Here is a 13,990-nt window from a genome sequence, read left to right on the forward strand (position 1 = left end):
GATTACTGCCTGGCGCATAGTTGGAGGTAGGGATTCCAATGAAAATGATTCTTCAAAGACTGACAGTAATAAAGTGGAGAGTTGGTGTGAGAATTCTGTGGGGTAACCGTCCAGCCCCGGACATTTGCCGCTTTGCATAGACTTAATTGCTGATGCTATCTCCGCGGCTGAGAGGTCCTCCTCCAGTTCAGCAGCTGTCCCCGGGTCTATAGAGGGGACACGCAGGATCTGAAAAAAATCTTCCAGCCGGAGAGGCTTACAGGTGAGTCTGAGGTGTACAATGACCGTTAAAAAGTCTGAAAGCATGAGTACATTTTTAAGCTGCCTGTGCTTTTTGAGCCTTGCTCATCATCGATGGCAGGAATCATTTTGTTGGAGGTTCTTTGCTGTAGCTGATGAGCAAGTATCCGTCCAGCCTTTTCCCCATGACGCCATTTAGAGATGAGCTACTCAGCCTGTCGCTTTGTCAGGAGATCAAACTCTGTCTGCAATGACATACGCTTTTTCATCATGTGTGCAGAGTGCAGATGGCTATTTAAGCTATCTATCTTCAGTATCTCTTCCGCCACCTCTTGAAGGCGTACAGTGTTTTTTTATTTTTTTATTCGCACAATATGAGATGACCTGGCCCCGTAAATATAGTGTGCCTTCAGCGTGTCCCATATAGTTAAGCAGGACATTCCTGGAGTTGGATTAATATGAGAGACAGTGTGATCTCAGATGTGATAAATTGGGTGAAAGCTTCCTCTGACAGGAGCAGAGGGTTTAGTCGCCAAGGGTGGTAACTGGACTGTGTATTAGGGATTAGCATTTTCATAGTTTAGGGGACATGATCAGAAATAACTATGGCCCCATAATCACAAGTGGTGACGAGAGGAAGGAGTCTTTTATCCAGGGAAAAATGATCTATATGGGAGTAGGTCTTATGGACTGAGGAGAAGAAGGAGTATCCTCTGGAAGTAGGATTATGGAACCGCCACACATCAGCCACGCCATATGATTTCAGAAAAAGCTGGACTGAGCGTGCTGATTTGGATAGGGAAGTCTTTTTGGGTGAGCTACGGTCCAAGACATGAGAGACTGTACAGTTTGTGTCACCGGCAAGAATAAAGTGGTGTGATGTCATGCTTGGTAAATGAGAGAAAAGATTGGAGAAGAACGAGGGGTTATTCCAGTTTTCTGCATAAATATTGGCCAAGATGACTGGAAACGTATAACACAATTTTATTGTGGTGGGGGTCCGCCTCTATGCTTGTCATTGTAAATGGTGTATTTTTATCAATGAGTATGGCTGCCCTCTAGTTTTTGAGTGGAAGTTAGAGTGACTATGTCTGAAGATGTCTGTCCTGCCCACCCCCCTCTCAGTCGAAAATGGTCTGTTGTACGTAGATGGGTCTCCTGTAGAAGAGCAATATCTGCCTTGAGTTGTGTTAAATGTGTAAATACCTTTTTTGCACGTCACTGGATTGTTAAGTAATTTAACACGAGCAACTTTCCAACCCACTGGGAGTATTGGTGTCAATCATGTTAGTCGTGAAGAGTTGTGTACCTGAGATCTATAAAGGTCAAGGCGTAACAGCAAGTGAAAAGTAAAACGGACTGCTGGCAAGTTAAGTCATATAGATGAGCTTGTCTGGCATCCCCCACCTCCCCCCAACAACACCTTTAAAAACAAGGTGAACATAGTACACTTCCAAAACAAATCCACACATATAGTGTTTGTGTTGGAAATAACTAGAGCCGACCGCTCAAGCTCCCGCCGAACATCTTACATGAAAATGTTTCAGATAGCGCATTATGATATTAGAAACTTCTGCTGCAGAATAAAATAGGACAAAAACTGAAATAAAATAAATCTAAGACTGGAATGAAAAAAACAATGAAAATGTGCTTTTACACGCCGCCCAGTCAAAGTTAGCCCTGTAATGGCTCTGAGCATCGCAAGCTGTGGGTGAGCAGTGCTGTACATAAAAATAAATACAATTTCAAGAGAAAATTCTCTTTTGATTTAGTTACTTTTCTTAACCTATTTATTTTTAAAGGCGTATAGGAGGCTCTGATACATCACAAAGCGACCTCCCCCTCCTGATAAACATGGACAAATAAGTTGTTATGTTACCCCCTTGGGTTGTAATATAACAGAAGAAATGGTGATAGCCTGGCTGTATCTGCTGTAACTGATCCCCTTTCCTGATTGCCTCAGCGATGCACTTGAGGACCTGGTCGTGTCTCCAGTGATAGCGTTCTTCACTCTGTGCCTTGGAGCAACTGCTCAGGATGTGCTCGAGGGTACACTGGGGGAAATAATTATTTGATCCCTCACTGATTTAAGTTTGCCCACTGACAAAGAAATGAACGGTCTATAATTTTAGTGGTAATTTTTGGTAGGTTTATTATAACAGTGAGAGACAGAATATCAAAAAGAAAATCCAGAAAATCACATTAAATAAAATAAATAAATAATTTTGCATTTCATTCAGTGAAAAAAGTATTTTAGTGGTAATTTTTGGTAGGTTCATTTCTTTGGCAAACCTACAAAATCACTGAGGGATCAAATAATTAATTCCCCCACTGTACCTGTTTTGGAACAAAGGGGACATGCTGGTGTTTATACTTCCATCTAACCATGTGAACAGGTTAGATGGACTGGGGAGGAAATTGTAAACCCCCTGGATCAAGAACTTAATCCTCTGGGGGTTCCACTTCCAGATGTACTGCCAGGTGACATTCCGCTCCATCGCCTGTTCCCACTTCAGCCAGGCACCGCCATTGTCCTGGTCAGTCGCTCCTCCTCAGCTGAAGATCGCACCTCCTCCTGCACCAGCTTCCTCCTCTCCTTCCCACTGGCAGTGTCGTATTGGGTTGATGTTGAGCTTCCCAGTCCGGCTCTTCCCTGTGCCACGTTCCCAAGAAGGGCCTTGTGCTCCAGCCGAGCTTCTGCCTGCTGGACTGCCTCTCCCGCCGTCCACTTCCTCCCCGTCCTCCCGACGATCCCTGTGCCGGACACTTTGTTGTCTCTCGATGTGGTGTACTGCAGGTGTTCTCGTGCCTGTGCCACAATGAACTCCTCCCTGACTGAGCTGAACGGAAGCCTGAGCTTATTGCTGTTTCCGTACAACCCGATGCTACTCAGGCTGCATGGCAAGCCTAGCCATCTGCACAGATAGCTGCTCACCATGCGCTCGAGTATTGTACAAGTATTGCCTGGTCAAAAGTCGGGTCAAAAGTTGGCCACGGAATAAAACAGAGCATCACTGGCCTGTAACTGAGGGTGACCTGCCTCTAATGCCCAGAAATAAAAATAAATAAAAGGAGAGGAGAGGAAACATTAACAGCTACCGAAAAACAGTCCCCTGGTCAGGCCAATTTCACCTCCCACCTCTTATTAATGCAAACATCAATTATTTCCCACTTGGGGCGAGATTTAAATTGGGACATGGTATTAGCTCATAAAGCTCAGTCTCATATTCACACTCCAACCTCTGTTGTAGGGACGATATTCTTCTTAACGTAGAACATCAATTTATTTGCGTCGGTGAACTCCTTTTCTTCTCCGTTGTGCGTGATGCGGAGTCGGGCTGGGAACAGAACGCCAAACCGGACGTCCTGACGGTTACGGGAGCAGCTTCCTTACCTCCGTAAACGCAGCCCTGGACCTGGCGACGCTTGCGGTGTAGTTTGGAAAAATAGCAACTGTCTCCCCACTGACCCAGAGCAGATAGTGACTTGATAGTAGTGGAGTTTAGCTATGATGGCACGTGGTTTCCCATCTGGTCTTCTTGGAGCCAGGCTTCTGTGTGAGCGCACCACAAGCGCTTCTTTATCCAGCCATAGCGCTTCTATCAGGAGCTTTGACACTGATGCAGGAGAGATCGATTCATTCGTGTCAGCTACCCCCACTATCCTGATGTTGCATCTTCTCATTCTTCCCTCCGTGTGGTCACATTTCGTTTGAAGCTCTGTCATCCCTGCCTTCAAGTCAGTCGCCGTAGTCTGTAAAGTTGCCACCTCGTCTGACCATGTCGACAGTCCGCCTTGCACCTCTTTGATTGTCGTCCTTATTTGGTCCATCTCAGAGCGGATCGCCGCCATATTGTTTGTTATTTATATTTTTACCTTTTATATGTTCACTCTTGAGGAAGTCGAAGTCCTTGGAAAGTGCATTTTTCAGTTCTGATTTTATCAGCGCTGAAATGTCCACTTTTAGTGAGAGAAGGATCTGTGACTTCAGAACATTTACAATCACAAGCGTAGAGGCGGACCCCACAGGGTGCTATGTTATTGTGGTGGGGCAACTTTATACGTTTCATCGTGGCTAATATCTCTCCGCCCAACTGGGGCGACCCTACGTTCTTCTCCAATCTTTTCTGTCGTTTACCCAACATGACATCACACCACCTTATTCTTGCCGGTGACACAAACTGTACAGTCTCTCCTGTCTTGGTCCGTAGCTCACCCAAAAAGACTTCCCTGTCCAAATCAGCACGCTCAATCCAGCTTTTTCTGAAATCATATGGCGTGGCTGATGTGTCCTTGAGCAAGACACTTAACCCCCTAACTGCTCCCTGGGCGCCTCTATATGGCAGCCCACTGCTCCTAGATACGTCAGATACTAGGATGGGTAAAATGCAGAGAAATCGCAAATTTCCCGGTTGTGGGACTGATAAGGGTATATAGAATAAAAAATACAATAAATGGGTAGCACATAAATGTAATGATTGGCTTGGGTAAAGCAAAGTCTTGAAACCGTTTGTCAAAATCTGACGGACAATTTTCAATCTGCTCTGGGTAGCGCGCACTGTCAAGTTGCGCACACGCCTTCCCTTGGGTCTCCAGCTCTGATGCAAGGTTTTACTAGGGGTTAATTTGTCGGAGAATATACCTGCATTGTCAGAATTTATATATATAATTTGTAAAGCCCTGTATTACATGTTGGGCCATTTAAGTGGCGCCACCTATTGATACTACCACGCCCTAAAAGTACATGTTCAGAGCTGTCCAAAACTGTTGAACTAAAATTTTGGTAGCTCTTTCAATTAGGTGACCTCTGGTCGGGGTTCAAAGGTCAATAGGTCTCAGTTTAGGGTCCGCTGAAATCTTTCAAACTTACATAATGTTAACCTACAAGATGAGACGTTTCCAAAAACGTGTTTGGTTTTGTTCTACGACAAAGTAAAAAAATATATAACCCTGCTACCGCAGCGGGGTGCCAAGTGTGGATTCCCGGACCATTCACAATTGGAAAAAAAAAAGGGGTTTTGTTTACTTTGTTTCTTAATCCTTCGCTTTCATCCTTATTATGCAGGGATGGTAGCTCAGGAGGTAGAGCTGGTCGTCTAGTAATCTAAAGGTTGCTGGTTTGATCCCAGGCTCCTCCTGCTAGCATGCTGTAGTGTCCTTGAGCAAGACCCTTAACCCATAATTGCTCCTGATGGCTGCATCCGTCGGTGTTTGAATAATTGTAAGTTGCTTTGGATAAAAGCGTCTGCTAAATGTAATTTATCTGAAGTTGTTATTTCACAGTATCTGTGTGTCACTGTTTATAAAAAGCAGACGAGCTTTGTGTGAAAGTGAAAAGGTTGATCCCCATAGCCACTTCAAAGCTCAGTAGGAATATTGGAAATTACTGGAAATTCCCTGTCTGGTTACTCTCCAACACAAGGCTTTTCCGACGATATATTTGGTTTCGGCTGACAATAAAGCTGCCTGTTTAGCCTTGATTAAGAAAGGCCCATCCTGTGTATGTGTTTTGATATGCAAAGGACAAAAACCTTCACAGCATTAATACCTGCTTGCAACATTTATATTTTATTTAGTATTTATTTAGTCTTTTAAAACATTGGTCATTAGGGTAATTAGATAAAATTAAAACATTAAAAAAGATATTTTAATTAATCAGAGGGGCTTATACTTATGTAATGTTATGTATGTTATGTTATACTTATGTAAAGTTTTTAGGTTTCAAATCCATAGTGCAACTCTTAATGCTGTTTACACAACATTATCAAATTTCACAAAGAAAATACCACAGCTGTCAAACTCTCTTGCAAATGACATCAGTGTGTTGGGCTGAAAATAACGTCAACTTCCCCATCAATAACAGTTCCAAGTTACTTCTTATTTTCCCCATCTTAACGTGTGCGTGTGTGTATGTGCGTGTTTGTGTGTGTGTGTGTGTGTGTGCGTCTTCTAAAAATCAATCAACCCGTACAATGAGGCCTGAAACAGACATAATTGTCACACACAATCGCCCGATAATGGGCTAATTAAATGGACGTCTAGCGCGGGTCTGTCGTACCTCGAGGTGCTGGTCCAGAAGATGGTGGCTTGGAATGGCGCAGGGATGTTCGTGCTACTGGTCCAAAATCATCCAGTATTCTGGGGTTTTGAGAAAATTGTCCCTCCGACAGCTGCCTGTCTGTGCTCAAACCTTTATGCCTCTGACCTTATCATGGCCCCTGTCGTGCGACCCGGTCATAGCGGTCATACCTTGCCATTCAGCCCTTGCCACCAGCCTCTCTTGTTACACGCCATTTTCCTCCTAAAGCCCAGATTGGCTTTTTTTAATTTATGCCCTCGCCTCCTTCCTTTACGCCACACACTATGTAGTCAGCCAAATTAATATGTATATGTGTTTGGTATGTTTAGTACGTCCAAATCCATGATGTGCTCCGATAGTATGCAAAAGGTGCCAGGATGGCATACTACACCTGGTGAAATATTGTGATATGCAAACATTGTACATTACGGATTAGACACTACAAGCGTATTCCGCAATGCATTGTGAGGGCAAAACCAAAGGAGATTACATGACTTGTCTGAAAATCGACACTTGGGTCTCCTCGTCTTTCTGTTTCTGTTATTCTGCTGCTTCTTTTGTTTTTTTCCCGTGTAATTATAGTAATTACAATGTATTATATATTTGTTGTTTTAGGCGTATAGCTTTAGTCTTAACACCTGAATCAATATAACAATATGTTATATTGATTCAGGTGTTAAGGCTAAAGCTACACAATATAACATATTGTTATATTGATTCAGGTGTTAAGGCGCTCTTCTCTTCAACAAGGGAATAATAATAATAACAGGATTTTCATACAAAAACAAATGCCATTTGGGATTGCTTTTATTGACACGAAAACACAAAAAAAATACTAAAACCTCTGTTCTAGCCATCGGGGTGTACAGGTTTTTATATAGGAAAATCCTGCATAAACCTCACTCTAATGCAATTAGTAATTACTTATAAATAACCTTTTAAAGAGGAGGTTCATCAACATATTTTACAAAAAAAACATGTGCTGTCTCTGGAGCCATAATTTGCGTTCTGCCCTTGAAGTCTTCTGAAAGTCATACTCAACACCTGTGTGTTGTTTAAACGTTCTAGCATTTCCTCCCAGCTGTCACTCTCTTTGAGGGATGTGTCCATATTAAACTTGTAACGCTGTTTATTCCATATGACTCTATGGTGCTCTTGTCCAGAAGTTATGAGGGTATTATTACAGTAATGGATTCCAGAGATCGACTCAAAGGCCTTGCACATAATCGGCCGTGTCATCGTCCCAGTCTCGCCAATTTCCAAAGAAATTTCTATTTCTTAATAGAGATAGCGGTGCATGTGAAGTTTTCCATTTGGAATTTAGACAGTGCATCGTTTTTTACCCCGCAGTTTCTTAATCGTGAGGGAATTCCTTTTGGACCATTTTGTAGTGCAGGTCCACTTTATTGTAGCGTTGATCACTGAATGTTAAACTAACACTAAAGGTGAAATGTTTCAAGTGACGTTAAACGTTACTTCTAAGTGGAACAAGCTTGTTTTGGCTCGTTCACCAGGAAGCTCTATTGGAAGCCTTGAGCTCATACATTTCAGGACCATATAGTTTGATTTAATGAACCTTGTTGGAATTATTTTTATTATTAATTGTTATATATAGTAATATAAAGATTTCCCTATGCCTACTGCGGTATCATATTGACTAAACAACAACTAGCTAGACATACAGCACTGTTAAAAGCTGATGGTGGATGGATTGGTGGATGGATGGTTGGACGGAAGGAAGGGTCAATCGATGGACGCATGGTTGGATGAATTGGTGGATGGATGAGCTGAAAAGAAAGAATAAAGATTTGTGATGAAGAAGCCGTCAACAAGTAAGTACCGACTATTTGAGATACAGCATATTGTACAACACAGAATTGCCTGTGATATTGGGTCACTCTGATCTGGTCCTAATGCCACCTCAAAGGGAGGGGCAGCCCACTTTGTCGCTGTGCATTACCTCAAGGCCAATTAGCAAATACAGGGTATTATCCATTTGTCTCAGTGAAAAGACAAGGCTATTACTCTCATTTTGTTGTATGCCATTTGATGTCGAACATGAAAAGACTTCTAACTTGCGGCTTTGAAGGAAGACGCTGTTTTTCCGCATATCTGAAATCTCTTATATGAGCACAATGTTCGCACCTGACAGAAATGATACAGGATGTGGGTTCGCTATCTGATATGAATCCTTCCGTTCCGTACGATGGCTCTCCTTTGGCGGAGAGTGGAACGGCTCTGCTCAAAGACGGACAAAAGACCAGCGTGTCGCCAATCCTAGGCAAGATGGGATGGATTCCATTTTTCAGTAGTTTATTGTGATGTATGAATTGTTTATTACATTCGGTGGTGAATTCAACCAGACAGAACAGCTAGACGGCTTTTTTCACCACCCTAGACGTGCCCTGGATCTGATACTTGTGATAATACAGAAAAAGTTTCTGGAAAAAATAGTTTCTTGCAGTGTCCAGAACGTACGTCTTTTTATTATATATATATATATTTAAAAAAATCAAAGACCACAAATATGTTTACATTTTCCTTAACTAACTTTTGTTTACTCTGCATCTCAAAGTGTTATTGAATGTGTAATTATTGAAAATTGTGAATGTGCTATGCACAATTTATTTTAATTTTTTTAATTTCAGACAATGATCTCAATGAAAAGTGAGAGAGGCTGTTTTTTCTTTCATCCACAAGCCCTTTGTCGGGTGATTACATAATCTGTGGGATGTACCGAGGGACAGGCATGGCTGCCCGGTGTCCATGGCAAGAGACTTCCACAAGCTGTCACAGGTTTCTATAACCGACTTCCCACCGCAGCTAAAGGGCAAAGGCCAGGAAGTTATATTTAAATGTAAGCAATCCAGCACAAATTTGAGAATATTTTGTTGAGCGACAGGCATTTATATGGAGGTCTTTCGTCTATTTCACATTTCTTAAACATGATTAATAAAACCTATTAGGTAAAGCATTGTCTTGGAATCATATTTTAACACATTCAGACGTTAAAGTTTCCCCCAGTACCAGTCTGTTTCCACAGATCACTATATTAGATTATTAAAGTTTAGTTCCTGGCTTAAATTATATAAAGTGTCAAATTGAGTTTTAGCACATTCCTTGTTCAGCACACACATTTTACATTTTACTCCCTGAACATTTTTCTGACGAAAGCTCATATTTTTTAAATATTTGTGTTAATATTTGTATTCATTTTAATATATTTGTTCATTCCGCTTGTAAAGGCGAAGGGCTGTTGCTTTAGTTTAGCAAATACAAAATAAACAAATAAAATAAATAAACTCTTACAAAAAAAAATGTAGGAAAAAAAGAGGTGTTTACTTAATTGTCAGCGGCACCAGGAGATAATTTGAAGGTGTTTTTAGGTGTCAAATATTTTTTATATAATACTTTTCCAACATACAAAAATAAAAATGATGGAAAAAAAATTAAAATAGAAAAGTGAGCTACCATCTGCAAAATAAAACACATATATACATTTTAATTTAATATTTAATTTATGTATTTTATTTAAGGTAGAACTGTGTAACGTTCAGAATTTGGCGCCCCCTACAGTTTCTGAATGCAAATTGCACCTATACGCCACTGTCGTAAATGGTCCGGTGTCCGGTAGTGGACCAATTTGAACCTTATCCGTCATGTTTCATGTTATAAACCGACCGGTGTAGGTACCAGATGCGCTCGGCCTGTCAGATCGGCTCGCAGGCGCAAGTCAGAAGGTGAAACAAACCCTGCTGTGAGGTGGCGTCACCGCAGGGTGCGATGTCATTATGCAAAACAGCATCATGTCTGAACGGAAGGATGTGGATCCGGGAGCGATAAATAGGTGTTGGTTTGGAGGGACCGACAGGGAGAGCAAATGCAAGGTCTAACCTAATGTCACATCTAACCTCATTTAATATATATCGTATTATTCAAAATAGGAAAGTCAAAAAGTCGCTATTCTAAGGTTTGTGGCAATTTTGTTCTGCCGCGCGTGTACTGTATGATAAAATCACACGGAGGTAGAGAGAGATTTATAAACAAAGTCACTTCTTTTTACCTGCGGCCTCGCCGGCGAGACTATCGACCTTAAAAAAAAAAAAGTAACATAGTATTGCTTTGATCAAATAATACATTTTCTCAGCTGTAAAGGATCCTAATTTTCGGATCCATATACGCCTCAAGTCTCACTTTTTCAATCTGAATAAAGTAGTATAAAGTAACAGGTGCTACTCTGTAGGCCAAGCGGGTTGGATGAAGACAATTGGTGGGATCCAAATCAGAGTCCACAAGGACAGTGGTGCTGACCAGCCTGGAATATTCCAGGGGAAGAAAATGGGACATGAACCAACAATGAGGCCTTGAATAAGGCCTGGGATGAAAAATGGCGAATCTATCCTTTGAGATTCAACATGAGATCCTGTGTGTTACTATATGTATGAAAAGGAAACTGGATAACCATGAAGAAACGCATCATCATTTATTTCTGCAATCTTGTTTCTTCTTGGGGTGTAGCGTTCAATACAGATCAGCCATTCCCAAACGTAAGAATGGCGCGTTCAAATGTGAAATCTGAAATACTTCTGCATCCCACCCAAACCTTCAATCACAACCCCGGGACGAGACACGATCCGCATCAAAAATACTTCAGACAAATGAAGAATAACACGTAATTTAACGTAATTGTTTTATTAGTTCTGATTGCTTTTTTTAAAATGTAAATATTTAATCATAAATATTATGTGGTAATTTAAATCTTTATTACAAAATTGAAACTGAAGCACTTTTAATATATTCATTGCAAAAAGTACCTCCACGGCCCACCAGGGGGTAGCCCACAATTTGGGAAACGCTGCAATAGACAATAAGATCTTCAAAAGTTAGTACACAGTACAACACAAGTACACATCATAACGTCATTGAAAGATCACGATTCATTATTGAGGTCACAGTTGACTCACTAAGGTAAGTAGTCGTGAGGTTTGGTGTTTGAAAAGGAAATCATGTCCTTCAACCGATGTGGCCAAATGCAGTTGCATTTGGTTACTTTGAAATGGCAATGACTCAGAGAAAAGATTGTCTTGTCTATGAGTGTCCACGAGTTAATCTAAGTGCCATTGACCATTGTGTGTTTCATATAAAAGGTATTGATGATATTGTTTCCCCAAATTATACTCTGGGAGACTCCATTAGGACTGTCCAGAACCATCACACCAGGGAATTCCTTTGTGTGTCTTTGCAAAGTAGGCCATTCTGGTGCTAAAGCTACATAAGTGGTTAGCATGCTAGGTAGCCCGCCAACTGTAGAGAGTAAAAGAAACGTAAGGAAATGTACAGTGAGCACAGCGTAACTTCGGCCTCGAGACTTAATGCAGAGCGCACTCTGTTTGCTGTTGGTCGACTCTGGGATTTCGCCTCGGAAAGTTCACCAGGATTTAACTCTATGAAAAACGATTTACGTCGCTGTCGGAAGCGAATGTACTGATAGCAAAACAGTCGTCCTTTGCGTTACATCAAAATAAATAATTTTGACGGAATTAAATTCTTCTTGTTGAGAATTCCATGCAAAATTCAGAGCTGGACCGACTCTTCTAACTCTTGCTACACCGACTGAATCAAACAAACTAAGAGTCGGAAAACTGAACTCATCATTTTTAACAAGTCACTCGTGAATAGGTGAATCAAAAAACAAAGCTGAACTTTTCATCACTAAATAGTGGTGTGATCGTAGGCCTAGTCAGACAAAGGTCAAACACACGATAGAATGTCACGTTTAAAATCGGCTGAAAATGTTGTATGTAAGATGCCAGAAGCTGTAGCCATTTTTACCGCTCGAGGCAAACTGTCGAAATTAAGATTCATTTCAATAAAGCAACCATGTGTGGCAACTTCGTACACGTAGACAGACGGCACAACCCAGCGTAGTTTACAATATGTACACTATGGTACAGCTCAACGCAAGGCGTTTGACATTCTCTGTCCACTGGAACCGTGGAAACCTAATGCAGGGCCAGGGCGGCGTCTCTTCTTCCCTTCACACGGTCAAAGAATGGCTCCGAGCCCATCGACCGTCACGCTCCAGGCTCATCCGCAACGCCGGAAACTGAAATGCCTGCTGGCAAACCGCATTTCCTCTATATTGACCCAGTCCGCCGCTCAGGTTGAGATGGGCAGGAACTCCTTCACGTTCTTGTGTTCCAGGGTGGAGGGGGTCACCCTGAATTTGGACCCCCGGTACGGGTGGATGGCCCTGGTGTGAACATTGCTGCGCTCCGCCAAGTGGACGCTCCTACTGTGGCACTGGCTCTCCTCCTGCCGCTGCCCGAAGCTGGGCTGCTCCTGCAGCTGGATCTGGATAGGGTGGGGTGCCTGGACCTCCATGGCCGAGCGGATCCCCACCCGCTGGTCCGGGCAGAACACGCGCAGCAGGCATCGAAGCTCCCGCTGGAAGCCCTTGTTGAAGTAGAAGTAGATGAAGGGATTGTAGATGTGCGAGCTCTTGGCGAAGAGCGCGGGGAACACAAAGCCCTCGGGCGCCATGTTCCAGTTGTACTCGTCAAAGATAAAGAGGAAGGACACGATGGCGTATGGCATCCAGGCCATGATGAAGCCGAAACTGATGCAGAAAAACATCTGAGAAGAGAGAGAAATGGGTTCCCCGCCCAGCCGGAAATGCAACAGCAGCGCGTAACGAAAGAAGGGAATTACAGTCATTATTGTATTATTAATAATATCAGATTTATTAACAGCTTAATTGGCAGATATCACCTAATATGACTCTGCTGCTGATCCCATTACCTTCACTTTGACATTGGTTCCTAGTCAATACTTTGAAACCTGTTTTTTGGCTGCATGCCATAAAGAGACTTAGAGGTCAAGAGGTTTCCAAGCTTTGAAATAAATTGAATTACAAAACCCATTCACTAACAAACCTTTTGGATATATCTATTGGTTTGTCTGTCTTTGTGTGTGTGTGTGTGTGTGTGTGTGTGTGTGTGTGTGTGTGTGTGTGTGTGTGTGTGTGTGTGTGTGTGTGTGTCTGCGTGTGCGTGTGCGTGTGCATGTTCGTGTGCGTGCGTGTGTGTTTTTTTCTGCCCTTTGGATAGAAGGAAGGCGGTTTAGCATTGAAATAACAACATTCTAATAACCAACCCTATTCGAAACAAGATTTGGTTTTACACCAGATTTTAAGATTTGGAGTAAGGCGAGGCGTCCACACTCACCATGGAGAGGCGTTTCTCGGCGTAGCGCAGTTTGTTGCAGATACCGCGCGCCGTCAGCGAGTAGGACAAGTGGTAGACCTTGTAGAGGATCTGGCACTGGGACACCACGATGATGAGGATGGGCACCAGGGTGAAGCAGGCGAAGGAGCAGATGACGTAGAAGGCGTCAGTGAGCGAGGCGTGGTAGCGCCTCCAGGCGACGGTGCAGGACAGACCGTAGGGCTCGGGCACGTACTCCCCCCAGCCGAACAGAGGGAAGCAGGACCAGGCCGTGGCCACCACCCACATGCAGCAGCATACCAGACGGATGCTGGTGCCCTCCAGCCACACCGCTGTGGGGAACCAGAAAGACCAGAAGAGTGGTCTTTTAGCAAAATGCAACACATTATCAACCATATTTGTTTGTTTCGTCATTTGAAATCCCCTTCTATCACACTTTCATTTT

General features: G+C 42.7%; 1 protein-coding gene across 1 annotated transcript in view; it reads right to left on the reverse strand.

Annotated features, from left to right (window-relative positions):
• Window positions 1-12,478: 12,478 nt before the first annotated feature.
• Window positions 12,479-13,990, reverse strand: part of opn8c (opsin 8, group member c) — a gene marked incomplete at both ends in the record, with an annotated part of 4,902 nt that continues 3,390 nt past the window's right edge. The window contains 2 exons of the mRNA XM_080023392.1: window positions 12,479-12,955; window positions 13,546-13,877. Of these exons, the coding sequence (XP_079879518.1) occupies window positions 12,479-12,955; window positions 13,546-13,877 (809 nt within the window). The remainder of the gene's footprint in view (window positions 12,956-13,545; window positions 13,878-13,990) is intronic.

This window comes from Zeus faber (assembly GCF_960531495.2).
Source record: "Zeus faber genome assembly, chromosome: 2".
NCBI classification, from domain to species: domain Eukaryota; kingdom Metazoa; phylum Chordata; class Actinopteri; order Zeiformes; family Zeidae; genus Zeus; species Zeus faber.